This window comes from Cetorhinus maximus, chromosome 1, assembly GCF_964194155.1.
Source record: "Cetorhinus maximus chromosome 1, sCetMax3.hap1.1, whole genome shotgun sequence".
Classification (NCBI taxonomy): Eukaryota; Metazoa; Chordata; class Chondrichthyes; order Lamniformes; family Cetorhinidae; genus Cetorhinus; species Cetorhinus maximus.
Window position 1 is genome coordinate 97,728,616 of NC_135879.1, and position 21,972 is coordinate 97,750,587.

A 21,972-nucleotide genomic window follows, 5' to 3' on the forward strand; every position below is an offset into this window, starting at 1 on the left:
TGGTAGACAGTTAAACAACTCACTGGAGGTGGAGGCTCCACAAATATCCTCAACTTCAATGATAGTGGAGCCCAGCACATCAGTGCAAAAGACAAGGCTGAAGCATTTGCAGCAATCTTCAGCTAGAAGTGCCAAGTGGATCCATCTGGGCCTCCTCCAAAGATTCCCAGCATCTTGGATGCCGGTTTTCAGCCAATTCAATTCACTCTACATGATATCAAGAAACTGCTGAAGTCACTGGATACTGCAAAGGCTATGGGCCCTGACAATATTCCAGCAATAGTACTGTGCTCCAGAACTTGCTGCGCCCCTAGCCAAGTTGATCCAGTACACCGACAACACTTGCATCTACACAATGTGGTTGCAAATTGCATAGATATGTCTTGTACACAAAAAGCAGGACAAATCCAACCCAGCCAATTACTGCCCCATCAGTCTATTCTCGATTATTGACAAAGTGATGGAAGGGGTCATTGACAGTGCTATCAAATGACACTTGGTCCTGCAATAACCTGCTCAATGATGCTCAGTTTGGGTTCCACCAGGGCCACCCAGCTTCTGACTTCATTACAGCCTTGGTCCAAACATGGACAAAAAGGCTGAACTTCAGAGGCGAGGTAAGAGTGACTGCTTTTGACATCAAGGCAGTATTTGACCGAGTGTGGCATCAAGGAGTCCTAGCAAAACTGCAGTTGATGGTAAACAGGGGAAAACTCTCCACTAGTTGGAGCCATACCTAGCACAAAGGAAGATGGTTGTGATTGTTGGAGGTCAATCATCTCAGTTCCAGGACATCACTGCAGGAGTTCCTCAGGGTAGTGTCCTAGGCCCTACCATCTTCAGCTGCTTCATCAATGACCTTCCTTCCATCATAAGGTCAGACATGGGGATGTTTGTGGATGATTGCACAATGTTCAGCACCATTCTCGACTCCTCAGATACTGAAACAGTCCATGCAGCAAGACCTGGCCAACATTCAGATTTGGGCTGATAAGTGAGTAACGTTCAAGCCACACAACTGCCGTGCAGTGACCATCTACAACAAGAGGAAACAAGAGAGAATCTAACGATCACCCCTTGACATTCAACGGCATTACCATCGCTGAACACCCCACCTATCAACATCCTGTGGGTTACCACTGACCAGAAACTGAATTGGACTAGCCATATAAATATTGTGACTGCGAGAGTAGGTCAGAGGCTGGGAATTCTGCAGTGAGCAATTCACCTCCTGAATCCCCAAAACCTGTCTACCATATACAAGGCACAAGTCAGGAGTGTGATGGAATACTCTCCACTTGCCTGGATGAGTGCAGTTCCAACAGCGCTCAAGAAGCTCAACACCATCCAGAATAAAGCAGTCCGCTTCATTGGCACACTCCCCGTACCACCAACACACAGTGGCAGCAGTGTGTACCATTGCACTGCAGCAACTCATCAATGATCCTTCAACAGCACCCTCCAAACCCGTGACCTCTACCACCTCAAAGGACAAGGGCACAGTAGATGCATGGGAATACCATCATCTGCAAGTTCCCCTCCAAGCAACAAACCATCCTGACTTGGAACTATTTCAGCGTTCCTTCACTGTCATTGGATCAAAATCTTAGAACTCCCCCTCTAACAGCACTGTGGGTGTACCTACACCGCATGGACTGCAGCAGTCAAGAAGGCAGCTCACCACCACCTTCTCAAGGGCAACTAGGGCTGGACAATAAATGCTGATCTGGCCATCAATAAATTTTAAAAATAGGAACATAGGAACAGAAGGTGACCATTCAACCCATCGAGCTTGCTCCACTATTCATTGCGATCATGGCTGATCGAACACTTTTACCCACACTATCCCCATAACCCTTTAGATTTCTGATTAATAATAATGTATCAATCTTTACCTTAAACATACTCAATGACTGAGCATCCACGGCCCTCTGGGGCAGAGAATTCCAAAGATTCACAAGCCTCTGAGGAAAGAAATTTCTCCTCATCTCAGTCCTAAGTGGCTCCCCCCTTATTTTGAAATTGTCTCCCTGGTTCTAGACTCCCCAACCAGGGGAAACATCTTACCTGCGTCTACCCTGTCTATTCCTTTAAGTATTTTTTAGGTTTCAATGAGATCACCTCTCATTCTTCGAAACTCTAGAGAATACAGGCCCAGTTTCCCCAGTCTCTCTTCACAGGATAGTCCTGCCAACCCCGGAACAAGTCTGGTGAACCTTTGTTGCGCTCCCTCTATGGCAATAATATCCTTTCTGAGGTAAGGTGACCAAAACTGCACACACTACTCCAGGTGCGGTCTAACCAAGCTTCTATCCAATTGAAGCAAGACTTCACTACTCCTGTCTTCAAATCCTCTTGCGATAAATGCTAACATTCCACTAGCCTTCCTAATTACCTGCTGCACCTGCATGTTAGCTTTCAGTGACTTATGGACAAGGACTTCCAGGTTCCTTTGTGCACCTACACTTTCTAATCTCTTACCATTTAGGAAATATTCTGCACATCTGTTCCTTCTACCAAAGCGGATAACCTCACATTTTTCCACGTTATATTCCACCTGCCATGTTCTTGCCCACTCACTAAGTCTGTCCAAATCCTCCTGTAGCCGTTTTACATCTTCCTCACAACACACATTCCCACCTAGCTTTGTATCATCCGCAAGCTTGGAAATATTACGTTTGGCCCCCATATCCAAATCATTGATATATATTGTGAACAGCTGGGGCCCAAGTACTGATCCTTGTGGTACCCCACTAGTTACAGGCTGCCAACACGAGAATGACCCATTTATTCCTACTCTCTGTTTTCTGCCTGTTAACCAATCCTTAATCCATGCCAGTATATTGCCTCCTATCCCATATGCTTTTATTTTGCTAATCAACCTCCTGTGGGGTACTTTATCAAAAGCCTTCTGAAAATCCAAGTATACTACTGTCCATCAACTCTCCTTTATCAACTTTGTTAGTAACATCCTCAAAAAACTAGTCAAACATGATTTCCCATTCCCCAATCCATGCTGACTATGCTCAATCAGATCATGATTATCCAGGTATCCATTTATCACATCCTTTATAATAGATTCTAGCATTTTCCCTACTACTGATGTAAGGCTAACAGGTCTGGAGTTCCTTGTTTTGCTCTCGCTCATTTCCTAAATAGTGGGGTGACATTTGCTCCCTTCCAATCTTCAGGAACCATTCCAGAATCTCTAGAATTTTGGAAAATGATCACCAATGCATCCACCATCTCTATAGCAACCTCTTTCAACACTCTGGGATGCAGAATATCAGGTCCCAGGGACTTAACAACTTTCTGTCCCATTAATTTCTCCAATACACCCTTCTTACTGATACTAATTTCCTTCAACTCCTCATTCTCCCTAGTCCCTTGGATCTCTAAATCTGGGAGATTTCCTGTATCTTCCTCAATGAAAATAGACACAAAGTAATCATTTAGCTTCTCTGCCATTCCTCTATTCTCCATTATGAATTCTCCTGACTCTGCCTGTAATGGACCCACATTTGTCTTAGCCAAACGCTTTTTTTTAACATACCTATAGAAGCTTTTACAGTCTGTTTTTATGTTTTTTGCTAGATTGCATTCATATTCTATTCTCCCTTCCTTTCTTTACCAGTTTCTTGGTCTTCCTTTGCTGTATTCTAAAAACCTCCCAATCCTCAGGTTTATTACTACTTCTGGCAACTTTATAAGTCTTTTCTTTTAACCTTATACAATCCTTAACTTCCTTTGTCTGCCACGGTTGACTGACTTTTCTTGGGTTTTTGCATCTTGAAGGAATGTATAGGTGCTGTAAGCTATGTAATAGTTATTTGAAGACTATCCATTGTCTATGTACAGTTATACCTTTTAATGTATTTTCCCAATCCACCTCAGCCAATTTGTACCTCATGCCTTCATAATTTCCTTTATTCAACTTTAACACCCTTGCTTAAGAGTGAACTACCTCACATTCAAACATAAAGTAAAATTCTATCATATTGTGGTCACTCATCCCTAAATGTCCTTTCATAACAAGATTATTAATTTGCCCTTTTTCATTACATAATACTAGATCTAAAATAGCCTGTACTCTCGTCAGCTCCTCAACATACTGGTCTAGAAAACCAAGCCTAACATATTCCAGAAACTCGTCTTCCACAGCATTAGTGCTCAATAGGTTTACCCAATCTATATGTAGATTGAAGTCACCCATGATTACTGTATTACCCATGCTACATGCTTCTCTCATCTCCTGATTAATACTATGCCCCACATTACCAATACTGTTTGGTGGCCTATAAGTAACTCCAACCAATGTATGCTGCACCCAAACAGATTTCACACATTGTTCTTCCGATCTGAGATCCTCCCTTACTAATACACTGGCCCCATCCCTTATTATCAGCGTAACTCCACCTCCTTTCCCTTCTTGTCTGTCCTTCCTAGACGTAGAATATCCTTGTATATTCAGCTCCCTGTCTTGGTCACCATGCAGCCATGTTTCCGTAATGGCAATTATATCATAACCATTTACCTCTATTTGTGCCTTTAGATCAGATGACCTTATTGTGAATGCTGCATGCATTAACTTTGTCTTTTTGACATCATTCCGCATTCGAAGCATACTCAATGTTCTGCTTTGTTTCTCCTGCCTTCTAGTCTCACCACTGCTTCCTGTTACCAACTTTACTTTCTTCCAATTTGGGTCACTCCTCATGTTCCCACCCCCCCTAACAAGCTAGTTTAAACCCACCTGAACAGCACTAGCAAATCTCCCTGCGAGTATATCAGTCCCACTCCTGCTAAGATGTAACATGTCCAGTTTGTACAGGTCCCACCTGCCCCAGGACTGGTCCTAATGCCTCAGAAATCTGATGCCTTCCCTCCTACACCAGTTCTCCAGCCGCATATTTAGGCGATCAATCCTCCTATTCCTATGCTCACTAGCACACAGCACTGGGAATAATCCTGAGATTACTGCTTTTGATGTCCTGCTTTTTAATTTCCTTCCTAACTCCCCGGAATCTGCTTTCAGGACCTCGTCCCTCTTCCTACCTATGTCATTGGTACCAATGTGGACCACGACTTCTGGCTGATCCCCCTCCCCCCGAAGGATGTCTTGCAGCCACTCCATGACATCCTTGACCCTGCATTAGGGAGGCAACACACAATCCTGGAGTCACATTTATTGCCGCAGAAACACCTGTCTGATCCCCAGACTATGGAATCTCGTATCACTATTGCCCTTCCATTCTTCTTCCTCCCCCACTGTACAGCTGAGCCACCCGTGGTGCCACAGGCTTGGCTCTGGCTGTATCCCTCTGAGGAACCATCGCCCTCACCAGCATCCAAAATGGAAAATCAATTAGCAAGCAGGATAGACTCAGGGGGTTCCTGCACTACCTGCCTGGTTCTCTTAGACTGCGTGGTCACCCATTCCCTCTCTGGCTGTACGCTTCTGACCTGCAGTGTGACCACCTCCCTAAACATCCTCTGCCTCGCGGGTGCATATTCCAGCCACTGCTCAAGTTCCGAAACCTGGAGCTCAAGCTTGTGCAGCTGGTGATACTTCCTACAGATGTGTTTGTCAGGGATACATGGTGCATTCACGACTTCACACATACTGCAGGATGTACACTCCACTTAGCTGAGCTGACCTGCCATCCTGTAACTCCTAAAAGCTATTTATTATATTTAGAGTGAGTAGAATAAATTACTAGTAACTTAACTTTACTACACTTACGCTAACTTTATTTTGCTTTGGTTTACTTTATTACTTTATTTCACTTTGACTTGATTTAACTTTACTTCCCTATTGCTAGTGTTCCTTACTGAAATCCAAGTAGCTTCTTCTTATTAAATTATACGTTTTTCTAGTTTTAAACTATTTAAACACACTCCCTAATTTCAGCTTCTCACCAACCAATGAACTTACAGTTTTTCTGTGATGTCACTCCTGGATTTTTTTCAAACTCAGCTCGCTGCCAGAGTACAAGTGTCCCTTGCAGGTCCGGATGTATCTGTTCCCGGAAGGCGAGTGAAGGCCCCGAGCCTCACCCTCCTATTTATCCGCTGCCCAAGTACAGGTGTCCTTCGCAGGTCTGGCACTGGATCCAGTAAAGGCCTTGGGCCCTGACAACATCATGGTTGTACTACTGAAGACTTGCACTGCAGAACTGGACACCCCTCTAGCCAAGCTTTCCAGTACAGTTACAACACTGGCATTGACTGGACAACATGGAAAATTGCCCAGTTGTGCTCTGTTCACAAATGCAGCCAATTGCCATCCTATTTGTTTACTGTCAATCATCAGCAAAGTAATGGAAGGGGTTGTCAATTGTGCCATCAAGGGAGAATTACTCAGTAATAACCTGCTCACTGATGCTCAGTTCAGGTTCCAGCTGGAACTATAGGCTCCAAATTTCATTACAGCCTTGGCCCCAAGATGGACAAAAGAACTGAGTGCCATAGGTGAGATGAGAGTTACTGCTCTTAATATCAAGACAGCATTTGACCAAATGTGGCCTCAAGAAATCCTTAAAAAATTGATACCAGGGAGAAAGCTCTCCATTGGCTGGAGTCAAATCTAGCACAAAGGGGTGTGGTTGTTGGAGGTCAATCATTTCAGCCCCAGAACATTACTGCAGGAGTTCCTCAGGGTAGTGTCCTAGGCTCAACCATCTTCAAGTGCTTCATCAATGACCTTTCCTACATCACAAGGTCAGAACTGGGCAGTTCACTGATGATTGTCGTGTTCAGTTCCATCTGTAATGCCTCAGATACTGAAGCAGTCAGTGTTCACATGCAGCAAGACCTGGACAACATTCAGGCTTGGGCTGATAAATGGCATCTCCAACAAGAGAGAATATAACTACCTCCTCTTGACATTCAATGGCATTACCATGGCTGAATCCCCTCCCATCAACATCCTGGGGGTTACCATTGGCCAGAAACTAAACTGGACCAGCCAGATAAATGTGGCGGCTACAAGAGCAGGTCAGAGACTGGGAATTTCTGTGGGAGTAACTCACCTCCCAACTTCCCAAACCCTGTCCACCGTCTACTAGGCACAAGTCAGGATTGTGATGGAATACCCTCCACTTATCCGAACGAGTGCAGCTCCAACAATGCTCAAGAAGCTCAACACTATCCAGGACAAAGCAGTCAGCTTGATTGCATCCCATCTACCAGGTTAAATCTTTAGTTACTAGATTTCCAATATGCATCACTGACTTCTAACTATATTCTATTTACCAACCTGTTCTTTGATGTGCAAATATATTCTAATCAGCAACTTTTTTTATGCAGAGTGAGTAGAGTTGAAAGGTCAGCATTAGGAGCTCTGCGGAAGAAGATTTTTGCCCATAAATCAGACCTGATCAGTGCATTTGAGCATTATGATAAGAATAAAACAGGTAGGGTTACAAAGTTCATTTGTAAGTAGATTGTAACTTATTTCACATGATCTGTACTTTTCCAAGACTGGTGACCAATCTGAATGATGGTCCAGCCCATTGTTTAATACCTCTTATTTGGCAAAGAGCTAACTGTAAGCACAATTTGCATGCAATATAAATTTATCTTAAAATGTTGCAGAAAGTTGACATCAAATTTTATCATATAGCATCTTCCAAGTTCTGCCAAAGATGCAAGAACAATTCTATTTGGTGCAGTTTTAAAGAATTGATTCTAACCAGAATATTTTACAGTGCAGTAAATTACTTTGCACACAAGAAGGTTGGTGTCTTAAAAGTTGATCTCCAGGCTCCAAACTATTTCAGTTTAACATACTAAACAAGCCCATACCAATACCTGGTTTTGATCTGAAGAAAAACCAAAATTAATCACTTAACTCTAAGCTACCCAGGCATTCAGAGCTGGATGCATGATGTTGTGGTGATTGGAGGAATACAAACTGTACAAAGAATGAATAATCTATGTGGTAGTTAATTCATTTTCTTTATGCTGGACCTCCACAGACTGTGGGCATTAACCAGAATAGTACAGATTATGACTGAGGCCCGAGGAATCATGACATCAGCTGTTCTACCCAATCTCCCAAACTTAGACAATAATATTTGATAGGTGTACCACCATTTCTTTTTGCTATCAAGTGAATAAGTGTCTTCCAAAACAGGTAAAATTTCACTGAATGACTGGGCAAATGCTCTGGAGACGATCTTAGCTCTGGGTCTGCCATGGCGTGTTTTGCGATCCCAACTTGTGCCCAACACTCCTAAAGGACTTCTGAATTTTTACTCATGGTTTGATGATCTTGCCATAGAGAAGCCCATTGCACAGGTAGGACAATGTGTTTTCAGAATGCATAAATATCCAGAAACAATTCGGCAGGGGGAGGGGACACAGAATGTTAGCAGAATAGGGACACATCATAATACAGTAAAACAATCAAGTCAGAGGGAGTACAGCTGCATTAAGTTTCAAGGGAGTAAGGCAAGCCTGGATGGCCTCTACTTTAATGCCAGGAGTATTACAGGTAAAACGGATGAGTTAAGGGTGAGGATTGACATGTGGAATTGTGATATAGTAGCCATCACTGAGACATGGTTGAGGGAAGGGCAGGATTGGCAGCTCAACATTCCAGGATATAGAATCTTCAGGCGAGACAGGGTAGGGGTAAAAGAGGAGGAGGCGTTGCATTATTAGTTAAGGAGTCTGTTACTGCAGTAAGGAGAGATGATATCTTGGAGGGGGCATCAAATTAAACTTTGTGGGTAGATCTTAGGAATAAAAAAGGGGCAAACACATTATTAGGCGTTTATTATAGACCCCCAGATAGTCAGCAGGAAATTGAGGAGCAAATATGTGCACAATTTGTGGAGGTGTGTAAAAACAATAACAATAGGGTAATTATATTAGGTGATTTCAACATTTCCAACATTAATTGGGATAGACATAGTGTTAAGGGCTTGGATGGAGTGGATTTCTTGAAATGTGTACAGGAGAACTTTTTAGGTCAGTATGTAGAGGGTCCAACAAGGGACGGTGCATTACTGGACCTAATTCTGGGGAATGAAACCGGACAGGTGGCTGAGATGGTAGTGGGCGAGCATTTTAGCGATAGCGACCACAACATGGTACAGTTTAAGCTTGTTATGGACAAAGAAATCGACAAGTTGCAAAAAAAAATGTTTTAGATTGGGGATTAGTAAAGTTTCGTTTAGTATTGGAGGTGTTGGCAGGCTTAAAAGTGGGCAAATCTCCAGGTCTGGATGATTTGTGTCCCAGACTGCTGAGGGAGGCAAGGGAGGAGATTGCAGGGGCTCTGACCCGAATTTTTAATTCCTCTCTGGCCACGGGGGAGGTGCCAGAGGACTGGAGAACAGCTAATGTGGTTCCGCTATTTAAGAAGGGTTGTAGAGATAAGTTAGGGAACTACAGGCCAATGAGTCTCACGTCAGTGGTAGGGAAACTATTGGAGAAATTTCTGAAGGAGATTATCTATCTCCACTTGGAGAGGCACGGTTTGATCAGGGATAGACAGCATGGCTTTGTCAGAGGGAGTTCATGCCTAACAAATTTGATTGAATTTTTTGAGGAGGTGACCAGGTGTGTAGATGAGGGTAGTGCAGTTGATGTAGTTTATATGGATTTCAGCAAAGCCTTTGACAAGGTCCCACACGGGAGACTTTTAAAGAAGGCAAAGGCACATGGGATACAGGGTAATTTGATAAGGTGGATTCAAAATTGGCTTAGTTGTAGGAGGCAGAGGGTGATGACAGAAGGATGCTTTAGTGACTGGAAGCCAGTGCCCACAGGGATCTGTGCTCGGTCCCCTATTATTTGTCATTTATATAAATGACATAGATGACTATGTGGGGGGTAGGATTAGTAAGTTTACGGATGACACAAAGATTGGCCGGGTGGTTAACAGTGAGCTTGAGTGTCTTGGGCTACAGGAAGATATAGACGGGATGGTTAAGTGGCAGATGGAATTTAACCCTGAAAAGTGTGAGGTGATACACTTCGGAAGGAGTAATTTGACAAGGAAGTATTCAATGAACGGCGTGACGCTAGGAAGTTCTGAGGAACAAAGGGACCTTGGCGTGTGTGTCCATAGATCTCTGAAGGCAGAGGGGCATGTTAGTGGGATGGTGAAAAAGGCATATGGGACACTTGCCTTTATCAATCAAGGCATAGATTACAAAAGTAGGGAGGTCACGTTGGAGTTGTATAGAACCTTGATGAGGCCACAGCTGGAGTACTGTGTGCAGTTCTGGTCACCACATTATAGGAAGGATGTGATTGCACTGGAGGGGGTGCAGAGGAGATTCACCAGGATGTTGCCTGGGATGAAACATTTAAGTTATGAAGAGAGGTTGGATAAACTTGGGTTGTTTTCATTGGAGCAGAGAAAACTGAGGGTGACTTGATCGAGGTGTACAAGATTATGAGGGGCATGGACAGGGTGGATAGGGAGCAGCTGTTCCCCTTAGTTGAAGGTCAGTCACAAGGGGGCATAAGTTCAAGGTGAGGGGCAGGAGGTTTAGGGGGATGTGAGGAAAAACTTTTTTACCCAGAGGGTGGTGATGGTCTGGAGTGCGTTGCCTGGGAGGGTGGTGGAGGCGGGTTGCCTCACATCCTTTAAAAAGTACCTGGATGAGCACGTGGCACGTCACAACATTCAAGGCTATGGGCCAAGTGCTGGTAAATGGGATTAGGTAGGTAGGTCAGGTGTTTCTCACGTGTCAGTGCAGAATCAATGGGCCGAAGGGCCTCTTCTGCACTGTGATTCTGTGAATGAGACATACATATATGCAATGCTGCGTAAAGTTTATTTGGGCTTTCTAAAACACTTCACAATGAATTATGTGAAACCATAAGAACTGTTATATAGGCAAATGCAAGATTCAAAGAGATGAATGATCAGTTAATTTTTTTTTTGCTGGTAAGGGAAGAAATTGTTAGCCAAACCAAGAAATTAGCTATCAGATTAATATAGACCAATTAAGAAATGATAATTGTGTATTTGATGAAATGTCTGAGCAGGCACTTCAGTGCAATACTGAGGGAGTGCTGCCCTTTCAGGGATATTGTCTTTTGGATGAACTAAAGGAGAAGATATTTGGAAGGGTAACTGAAAGCTTGGCCAAAGAGGTAAGCTTTAAGCAGGGTCACAAGGAAGGAGAATGAGGTGGAAAGAATCAGAATTCCACAGCTTAGAGCTTAATGACTGTAGGCACGGTTATTAATGGTGGCGCAAAGGGAGTAGGGGGATGCACAGTAGGCCAGAGTTAGAAAAGTGCAGAGTTTTCAGTGGGATGTAGGAAATTACAGAAATTGGGAGCGGTTAGGCCATGTAGGGTTCTGAACACAAGGATGAGAATTTTAAAATTGGATTTAAATCTTGTGGAACTGGAACCAGCCTCGGTCAGCAAGCACAGTGGTGATTAGCAGGCAGGCCTTGGTGTTAAGATATGGGCAGTAGAGTTTTGGATGAACTGAAATTTATGGAGAGTGGAAGGCCAGCCAGTGGAGCATTAGAATAGTCAGGTTGGAGATGACAATAGCACGGATGAGGGATTTGGCACCAGATGTTATGGAGGCAAAAGCACTTTTGTGATGAAGAAATGAGGTCTAAAGCTCAGCTCAGGGTCAGATTATACATTGAGGTTGCAAACAGTTAACCTCAACCTGAGACAGTATCCAGAGAGGGAACTGGTGATGATACAGAGTTTGCGGCAGGGCCAAAAGACGACTGCTGCAGTTTTTCCATGTTTAACTGAAGGTATTTGTGACTTATCCAGGACTGAATGCCAAACAAGCAGGCTAAACACACAAATGCACTGGAGGGACTGAGCTGAATGTCTTCAGTGTTTCGCATTCCAGTTGGCGAAAAGTGTGCAAAATGCTTTAATTTGGATTAGACATTTCATTCTGCTACACCCTAGAATATTCCACAGCTATTCAACCTGCAAGCTGCATTTTAAACGTGCTTGTATATACAGGGGTTAATTATCTTTGATGCAGGGGACAGGTGGCAATACACCTACAATAATTAATGGTAAAGAACATTTGAAGAGTCATAGAGAAAGCTGCTAACATGGAGAGTTGATAGTTGTATCAATAGCTAATGTGCCAGGCAGATGTGACCAGTGTAAGGGACGTGTCCATCTTGTGACAGTAATAGCTGCTGATCCATCTAGCACAGTTTTTAAAAAATTAAAAGTGCCTTTTTCTTTCCAGCACATACAACCCAGTTTGCTGGAAATGCTTTATAGAAGCAGGTCTGACCTGGAAACCATTTTTAGAATTATTGACAGTGACAACTCAGGTAAGCGCCGATTACAAAACATTCTTTCCCCCTGGTATTTTGGAGACTAAAACAGAGAAAGTGGGGAAACCGGCAAGAAAATAATAAAAAATTGTACTTGTTGCTTTGTGTCATGGAAGCAAAATAAACTGTTCACTTTCATGTCTGTGGCAGGTCTGATATCATTTGAGGAATTTCAAAAAACTTGTAAACTCCTCAGTTCTCACCTTAAGATTGATATTAGTGATAAAGCCATTGGTGACCTGGCTCGCAGCATGGACTTCAATAAGGATGGAAGTATAGACATTAACGAGTTCCTTGAGGCTTTCCGTCTGGTCGATAAATCCAATTACTAAGATGGAGATGCTGGTTTGCTGATAATTCCACAATTGAGCATGATGGATTAAGTAAAGAATAAAAAGGAAGATAATCTCTGAGTGAAGTTGTCATGGTGACGGATGGATTTATGTGAGCCTTAAAATCAAATGTAAACAAGTATACTCAATCCAAGTAGAGAACTTCAGATCTGATCCCACTGCGCAGGACTTTTGTTCTGATTTTGTGGCAAATTTGGTTGTACATTTTTACAGCCGTGTTAAAAACACATTACAATCATTACTCGTGCCTGAAATGTTGTGCTGAATATGTCAGCAATCCATTTTCATATATTATGCGCTGAACAGCTTCTTTTATCAAAAAGAAACCATCGCAAAGAATTTCAGTGCGTCAAGTGCATTTTACTTGGGTCATGTTTTGGTGGACACTATTGACAAAATGATATTCCAAAAAATCTTACCACCTCATTACCGTAGTGAAAGAAAACGGAATCTCACACTACCCATACAGCAGATTAATATGCATAATGATTCAAGGAGCAGGTTAATTATATTAGGGTTGTATATAAATTAAATTAGTTCACTGATATTTCTGACTTTTCATAGCAACTTGAAGTTTATACATTGAATTATTATATCCATTTAACTTCACAAACCAACAATGAGGAGAGACTAAGGAAATCCAAGAAGAGACCAATAGGGGACATGAAGTCTCTCTTAACCCATGTATGTTCATATTTGCCATCTTCCTTACATTGTAAATCTCAGTAAGCTACAACTTTCAATTTCCCCCCTGTTCTTATGTGCAGTAATTGCCATAAAATGGATTTGTCAGCAGATTATGGTTACAGGGTACATAAAAAGAAACATTGTTGCTAAGTTTTCAATTAAGGCTCATGAAGACATGCAAGAAAGTGGCCTGCAGCACGAGTGCTTCTATTTAGACATAAACACAAACAAGATACAAACTTCCAGCCATTGAAATAGAGAATCGGGAACATCAACAAGCAGTTACAAAGTGAGAACCTCACTGACTGATTGAGCAAACTTTGACCTGAAATAGTCGAGTTATCATTTGAACTCCCATGTGAGAAAACAGCCACAAATATCACAAGAAAACATGGACATGGAAAGTCCATTCAGCTCACCAGATCCATTCAGTGGACTCGGTGCTATCTACAATTTGGCCCATTTTGGAATCCGTCCCATCTATTTGATCTCCTGAGGGAAGTTCTGCAAGATTTCTCCCTTACCCTCAAAAGCAGTCTAATAAAGGTGCTTATGTTATCTACACCATTCTGTTACTTGAAACTCAGCTTAGGCTTTTACAGATAGCATTTCCAGACTCTCAGTCAAGCAAGAACCACCATGTCCCATGCCCAAAGGAAATTATGGCTTTTTATACACAAACAATTTCTCACTCAGTGTCATGAAGCTATTAATGTATATATAATTATTGGAAAACATTTTTCTTTTAAAATAGAGATTTTGTCTGTGGGTGTCTCTTAATTGGATTAAAACCAGCTAATCTGGGTGCTTTGATGTGTACCAGTTTTTGAGATGTAAGAGAGGTAGAGTGTATTTGCATTTTTTGAATAGAGCATTGAAGAAGTGGGGTGAAAACACACCTATCTAGCAAGATACCAAGCAATATATTATATTGCTAATTAAATTGGTACTATAAAAGGGTTTTATTGTTAGAGGGGTTTAGTTCAGAGGTTGGTGATACAATGAGAATTTACATTCAATGGGCTTTGCTAGGTATAACTTCAGCAGTGTGGTGTATGTAGAGCAGAGGCAATGTAACACCAAAGCAGCTGTGAGCCTACCACTGTCTCCACAGAACCCAAAGTGAAAGGAACCTCATTTTGAATTTGTACGGTGAAAATGCTTTGCCTGGTATCTGGTTAAGTCTATGGGTTGCTGTTGCCTTAATGGAGATTAGTTTGGAAATTTTTTAAAAGTTATGATAGTAGTAATTTGTAGCCATGTGTGTATATATTTTAACCTGTGTAAATTTAATAAAATGTTTAATTTAATGTAAAACCTCGAACTGGTGGTCTGATTCCTGAATTTAGAGTGGCACCTCAAACATAACACTTAAAATTATAGGTTATGACAGTTGTTTAAAGTTTCCCTCTGGGATTTTTAAATAACTCCGCTTTACCAACTGTATCGGTCATAACACTCAGCATAAAGAATTGGAGCAAATCACTTGACATCAATCAGCAAGTAGTTTCTAGCTTTGACTGACAGCCCTAGGAGAGAAATAAGATGCAGAACTGGATGGCGGGGGGTGGGTAAATGTCAATCAAACAAAAAAATGTTTGCAGTTGCACAATATCTGGCTCAAACTATGAAATTAACATTCAAAGAATCATAAGCAGATGGTTATTAAAGCAAATTGTTTATTTAGAATTTATTTCCTCTTTGCATAATTATTACAAACATTTAACACACAAAGTAGTTCTTCAATAGAGATCCTTGTCCGGCCTGACCTTTCTCTGGCCAATGGCTCACAATTGTCACTCCAGCACTACGATATTGTATTGATGTATATTTCAAAGTGACCATTATCAAGTACAAATGATTTAGGGGAATAATGTGTAAACATGACAGCCATTAACCTGAACCCCCTGCTGGATAGAAAAGGAGCTGCATACTTTAACATGAGAAATATCATGAGTAGCACTTTTAAAATGTCAACTCCCAAGAACAAAGCCAATCTGTGATGCTCCTTGTAATAATACTATAAATATGCTTGTATAAGTTTAAAAAAGAAATAAAGTGGGGTTGTATATCTAGCACTTGTGCTTCTCTGGTCTACGTAACATTAACTGATTATCAATTCACCATTCCAGTCTCCAGGGCTCTTAAGTCCAATAAAGTAATCTTCAAATTTTCCACATTCATGACACATCAAGTACAGATTTTCAAGCTGTACAAACTGCTCAAAGTACTCAGAACAGTCAAACACACACTCATCCAATTTAAGCAGAACTCCAAATGCATGCTTTTTTAAAAATATAAACAAATCCCAATTTGTTCCTGACTTAGTCAGTACTGGTATAGCCATTCCTGTTCAATGCAAGTCTGATTATTAGCAGCATTTTAAAAAAATCTGTCCCAACCTATTGCATAGAACAGGAAAATCAACATATTTATACACTTTAAAAAAAATATGGTAAAGAAAAGTTAAGATATGAATCCAGAAATTACTATTTGCAGTATTAGCAGATAAACACCCAATGCACTTTAAACAGGTTAAAGTCTACGTTAAAACAGCAGACTGAAGAAAATCCCACAATTTTGAACATTCATCCCCTAATTTGCACATAGTAGTTTCTAAGCTATGCCTTTAGACATGCTAAGCAAAGTCAGTTGTCAGTCACTTAATCTCCATTGCAAAGTTTTGTAACTGGCTGCTTTAAGGGTAAATATTAGAATCCCCAAAGTTACAGACTTTTCTGAGGTGACCGCAGCATTTAATGAAGAATGGCAACGTCATTTCCTTCTCAACCCGACACCAAAGTTATAATTTATAAAAATGGAGATGCTATAACTTTTGTGCAGGTGGGATGAACCAAAAATTAAGTTTGGACAGGGAGAAAAATACCCTTCTTAACTACAGTGATATTACAGGAAAGCCATCAACTGAAAAGGTCACGGCGAATATGAACACTCTCATTGAGGCCCTGCTCAATTAGCTTCACATCCTCCAAATCTTCCTTCAAAACATTGATCAAATGACTCAGTCCTTCCTGCTGCAACTTCAGGTGCTAGAAAGAGAAATGAGCTACATTAGCAGACGTGCAAAAAACATGTTTGTATGTATTTGTAAGCACAATTAGTTTTGAAGGTCAGCAGGTCTACAATACAACAGTTATTAGACTGATAGAAAGCAAATTAAAACGTGAAAATTTTTCACATTGATATAATACTGTCTGGTTGAAACTGTTACTTATGATGCAACATTGCTTAAAACTTTAGTATTACTTTCGAAAATTGCATTAAATTTGAAGGAATAAGCTTCTGTACTGTCAAAATCTAATCTGCACAATAATCATTCATATTCAAAACTCAGTATATTTTTTTTCATGGAATTTGTTCTGGTTAATTGGGGAAAAAGTTGTAGCTCTTATACCTGCTTGATTTCTCCCAAGAGATCCCCATCAACACTGTATCTCTCCTCTGATCTGACAGCTCCAACATGATTCTGCATTCTTATCTGAGACATCAGTTCGTTCAGACGGCCCTGCACATAAACATCATTACTTCAACATGCTGCCTTTTCTGTTTACAATTTTTAGCAACCTCTCTAATCCAGTCAGACACACTCAATGCAAACTTGCAAATTATTCTGGCTATACCACACTGAATTCCGGGAAGTAATTATTTTGTACCTTAAACTGGGTTGGTGCATTTAGTTCACTCTGGATAGTATCTAACTGAACACGAAGCTGCTCTTCTTCTGCCTGAATTGCATAACCAGCTTTCCTCTGGATCTCCTGTTTTATTAACACCTGGAGAGAGAAAATAACCCAGGAACTTGAGAATTGATTACCCTTTGCAAGTCACACTCCTTCCAACCACAATCTACAAGAATGCTTTGAGAACTGCATAAGTTTACAGTACAGGAGAAAACACTCAGGCCACCACAACTGTGCTGGTATAAAAACAGAAAATGCTGGAAAAACTCATCAGGTCTGGCAACATCTGTGGAGAGAGAAACAGAGTTAACATTTCAAGTACGTTTGGCTCTTCTTCAGAACTGTGCTGGTTCTTTGCCAGACCGATTCAAAATCTTTATTTTAGATGACACTTTATTTCTCACTTCTTATGGGAATATTTATCAGCTTTTATTTTCCTACTTCCCATAACCCAGTATCTTCAAAATTTGGCACTATTTCAAAGGAGGTCAGGAGGGTTCTCCCCAGAGTCCTAGACAATTTTTATCCTTCAATCATTACTTCTCTTAAAAAACCCACAGATTACCTGGCCATTATCACATTATTGTTTATGGGAGATTGCTGTATGCAAATTAGCTATTGCATTTCCTACATTACAACGGTGACTATACTTCAAGAAGTACCTCATTGGCTGTAAAAATCATAGAATTGTGAAATGGTTACAGCACAGAAGGAAGCCATTTGGCCCCTTATTGTCGGTGTTGGATCTCTGCAAAAAGTGCTTTGGGACATCCCAAGGTCATGGAAGGCATTATATAAATGCATGTTTTTCTTTTACCTTCTTCTGTTTATCCAATTTTCCCTTAAAAGGTGCAACAGTTTCTGCCTGAACATTTCCTTCTTCAAAAACCTGCTGTATAAAAAATATTCTCACAATATCCTTCTTATTAATGTGCGGTCATCAGGTTAAAATTGTTAATAAGCAGAAAAAATATCTATTCCTTCCATCAAAATACTTCATAATTTTAAAAACATTTAATAAATCTCATCCTTCAGTTCCAGTAAAAACAGTCCAATCTCCCTTTTAACAACTATTTGTATTTATAAAGCGCATTTAACGTCATAAAACATCCCAAGATTAGGGGAGGTGGTGGCATAGTGGTAATGTCACCGAACTAGTAATTCAGAGGCCCAGGCTAATGCTCTGAGGCACGGATAACTGGTGGAATTTAAATTCAATTAATAAATCTGGAATTAAAATGCTAGTCTAATGGTGACCACGAAACCACTGTTGATTGTCGTAAAAAACCATTTGGTTCACTAAAGCCCTTTAGGGAAGGAAATCTGCCGTCCTTACCTGGTGTGGCCTGCATGTGTCTCCAGACCCACAGCAATGTGGTTGACTCTTAAATGCCCTCTGAAATGGCCTTGTAAGCCATTCGGTTGTATTACCCAGCCCTGTCGACCCTGCAAAGTCCTCCTTACTAACATCTGGGGGGGAGGTATTGTGCCAAAATTGGGAGAGCTGTCCCACAGACTAGTCAAGCAACAGCCCGACACAGTCAAGCAACAGCCCGACATAGTCATAGTCATGGAATCATACCACACCGACAATGTCCCAGACACCACCATTATCCTGGGTATGTCCTGTCCCACCAGTGGGTCTTCGTCACCACCTCCCCTAATCTTGGGATGTTTTATGATGTTAAATGTGCTTTATAAATACAAATAGTTGTTAAAAGGGAGATGGGGCTATTTTTACTGGAACTGAAGGATGAGATTTATTAAATGTTTTTAAAATTATGAAGTATTTTGATAGAATGAATAGATAAAGAATATTTTCTCTGCTTATTAACAATTTTAACCTAACGATCGCACATTAATAGGAGGGATATTGTGAGAATATTTTTTAGACAGCAGGATGCTATACAGTTGGGAGGGAGTTGCCCTGGGAGTCCTCAACATTGACCGGACCTCATGAAATCTCAGGAGTTGGGTCGAACATGGACGAGGAAACCTCCTACTGATGAATCAGTGCTCCTCCATGTTGAACATTACTTTGAGGAAGCAGTGAGGGTGGCAAGGGTGCAGAATATACTCTGTTGGTGGGGGGAGGAGACGAGGAGACTTCAATGTCCATCACTAAGAGCAGCTCAGTAGCACCACTATAGACCGAGCTGGCCAAGCCCTAAAGGACATAGCTGCTAGACTGGGTCTTCAGCAGTTGGTGAATGAACCAACAAGGGGGAAATATCTACTTGATCTTGTCCTCACCAATCTGCCTGCCGCAGATGCATCTATCCATGACAGTCTTGGTAGGAGTGACCACCGCACAGTCCTTGTGGAAACCAAGTCCTGTCTTCACATCGAGGATACCCTTGATCCTGTTGTGTGGCACTACCACCAAGTCAAATGGGATAAATTTCGAACAGATCTAGCAACTCAAGTCTGGGCATCCATGAGGTGCTGTGGGCGATCAGCAGCAACAGAATTGTATACAACCACAACCTGTAACCTCATGGCCCAGCATATCCCCCGCTCTCCCATTATCATTAAACCAGGGAATCAACCCTGATTCAATGAAGGTGCAGGAGGGCACGCCAGGAGCAGCGCCAGGCATACCTAAAAACGAGATGTCAATCTGGTGGAGCTACAACTCAGGATTACTTGCGTGCCAAACAGCATAAGCAGCATGCGGTAGACTGAGCTAAGCAATCACACAACCAACGGATCAGATCTAAGCTCTGCAGTCCTGCCACATCCAGTCAAGAATGGTGATAGACAATTAAACAACTCACAGGAGGAGGAGGCTCCACAAGTATCCCCATCCTCTCGATGATGAGGGAGCCCCAGCACATCAGTGCAAAAGATAGGGCTGAAGCATTTGCAGTCACCTTCAGCCAGAAGTGCCGGTTGGATGATCCATCTTGGCCTCCTCCAGAGATCACCAGCTTCACAGGATCCAGTCTTTAGCCAATTTGATTCACTCCACATGATATCAAGAAATGGCTGAAGGCGCTGGATACTGCTAAGACTATGGGGCCTGACAACATTCTGGCAATACTGAAGGCTTGTGCTCCAGAACTTGCCGCTCCCCTAGCCAAGCTGTTCCAGTACAGCTACAACGCTGCCATCGATCAGCAATGTGGAAAGTTGCCCAGGTATGTCCTATCAACAAAAAGCAAGACAAATCCAACCTGGCCAATTATCGTCCCAACAGTCTACTCTCCATCATCAGCAAGCTGATGGAAGGCGTTGTCAATAGTGCTGTCAAGTGGCACTTACTCAACAATAACCTGCTCACTGATGCCCAGTTTGGGGTCCGCCAGGGCCACTCAGTTCCTGACCTCATTACAGCCTTATTTCAAACATGAACAAAAAAGCTGAACTCAGGAGGTGACATGAGAGTGACCACCCTCAACATTAAAACTGCAGGTGACCGATTGTTGCAGCAAGGAGCCCTAGCAAAACTGGAGTCAAAGGGAATTGGGAGGAAAACTCTCCACTATTTGGAGTCATACCTAGCACAAAGGAAGATGGTTGTAGTTGTTGGAGGTCAATCATCTCAATCCCAGGACATCACTGCAGGTGTTCCTCAGGGTAGTGTCCAAGACCAAACAGTCTTCAGCTGTCTCATCAATGACCTTCCTTCCATCGTAAGGTCAGAAGTGGGGATGTTCGCTGATGATTACACAACATTCAGCACCATTTGCGGTCCATCTCCATATGCAGCAAGACCTGTACAATACTCAGGCTTGGACTGATAAGTGGCAAGTAACATTCCTGCCAAACAAGTACCAGGCAGTGACCATCTCCAACAAGAGAGAATCTAACCATCTCCCCATGACATTCAATGATATTACCATTGCTGAATCCCCCACTATCAATATCCTGGAGGTTACCACTGACCAGAAACTGAACTGGATTAGCCATATAAATACTGTGGCTACAAGAGCAGGTCAGAGGCTGGGAATTCTGCAGCGAGTAACTCACCTCCTGACTCCCCAAAGCCTGTCAACCATCTACAAGGCACAAGTCAGGAGTGGGATGGAATACTCTCCAATTGCCTGGATGAGTGCAGCTCCAACAACACTCAAGCAGCTTGACACCATTGAGGACAAAGCAGCCAGCTTGATTGGCACCCCATCCATCACCTATATCACCGTTCCTTCACTGTCACTGGATCAAAATCCTGGAACTCCCTCCCAAACAGCACGTACCTACACCACATGGACTTTACAGGTTCAAGAAGGCAGCTCACCACCACCTTCTCAAGGGCAATTAGGGATGGGAAGTAAATGTTGGCCTAGCCAGTGACACCCACATACCATGAATGAATAAAAAAAGGTGCTTCACAATGGCATTAATTTTTAATTCTTCCTTGCTGAATCTAAGCTATATTTCAATGGCTTTCATATCTTTTCTATAAAACTGGACACAGTACTTAAATTGTCGCTAAGGCTTAGGCATCAACTTGCATACATTTATCATTACCTCTTTGCTTTTCTAATCTATGTCCTGTGCATAAAATCCAAAATGTTATTAGTGTTTTGTGAATGGTTTTATCTACCCGTGTTCACACCTTTAATGAATTGTGTATTGAATCCACAATTCTCACTGTTCATGCATACCCTTCAGTATCTTTCCGCTGAGTGTTTCTCTCCCAAAGTACACAGCGTCACACTTCTCCATTTTAAATTGTTTCTGCCCATTCCACTTATCTGTATGTGTAGTCTGAGTCTTTTACAATGCAAAACCTCTGTGTCACTAGCAGCTTTCGATATTATACTCTGTATTCAAGTCCAAAACATTAATGTACAACATAGATCAGAACTGACCTTGGGATTCCTCAGTTCTTCAATTTGATCAACATTGATTCATATTAATCTGCTCTCTATCCATCAACCAACTTTCTATCATACATCACACATAGCAAAGTTTTTGTTCTAAAAAT

At 41.8% G+C, this 21,972-nt stretch overlaps 2 protein-coding genes across 9 annotated transcripts in view; one reads left to right on the forward strand and one right to left on the reverse strand.

Moving 5' to 3' along the window:
* The window catches only part of LOC144685507 (serine/threonine-protein phosphatase with EF-hands 2-like), a 54,604-nt gene extending 39,228 nt beyond the window's left edge, over nucleotides 1–15,376 (forward strand). The window contains exons 14-17 of the mRNA XM_078550530.1: nucleotides 7,309–7,415; nucleotides 8,138–8,301; nucleotides 12,208–12,295; nucleotides 12,449–15,376. Of these exons, the coding sequence (XP_078406656.1) occupies nucleotides 7,309–7,415; nucleotides 8,138–8,301; nucleotides 12,208–12,295; nucleotides 12,449–12,630 (541 nt within the window). The 3' untranslated portion in view covers nucleotides 12,631–15,376. The remainder of the gene's footprint in view (nucleotides 1–7,308; nucleotides 7,416–8,137; nucleotides 8,302–12,207; nucleotides 12,296–12,448) is intronic.
* nup54 (nucleoporin 54) overlaps nucleotides 14,998–21,972 on the reverse strand; it is a 79,125-nt gene continuing 72,150 nt past the window's right edge. For all 8 annotated transcript variants that reach the window (XM_078544139.1, XM_078544156.1, XM_078544164.1 and 5 more), the window contains 3 exons: nucleotides 17,013–17,132; nucleotides 16,754–16,864; nucleotides 14,998–16,388 (listed from right to left, as the gene is read on the reverse strand). In XM_078544139.1, the coding sequence (XP_078400265.1) occupies nucleotides 16,260–16,388; nucleotides 16,754–16,864; nucleotides 17,013–17,132 (360 nt within the window). In that variant the 3' untranslated portion in view covers nucleotides 14,998–16,259. The remainder of the gene's footprint in view (nucleotides 16,389–16,753; nucleotides 16,865–17,012; nucleotides 17,133–21,972) is intronic.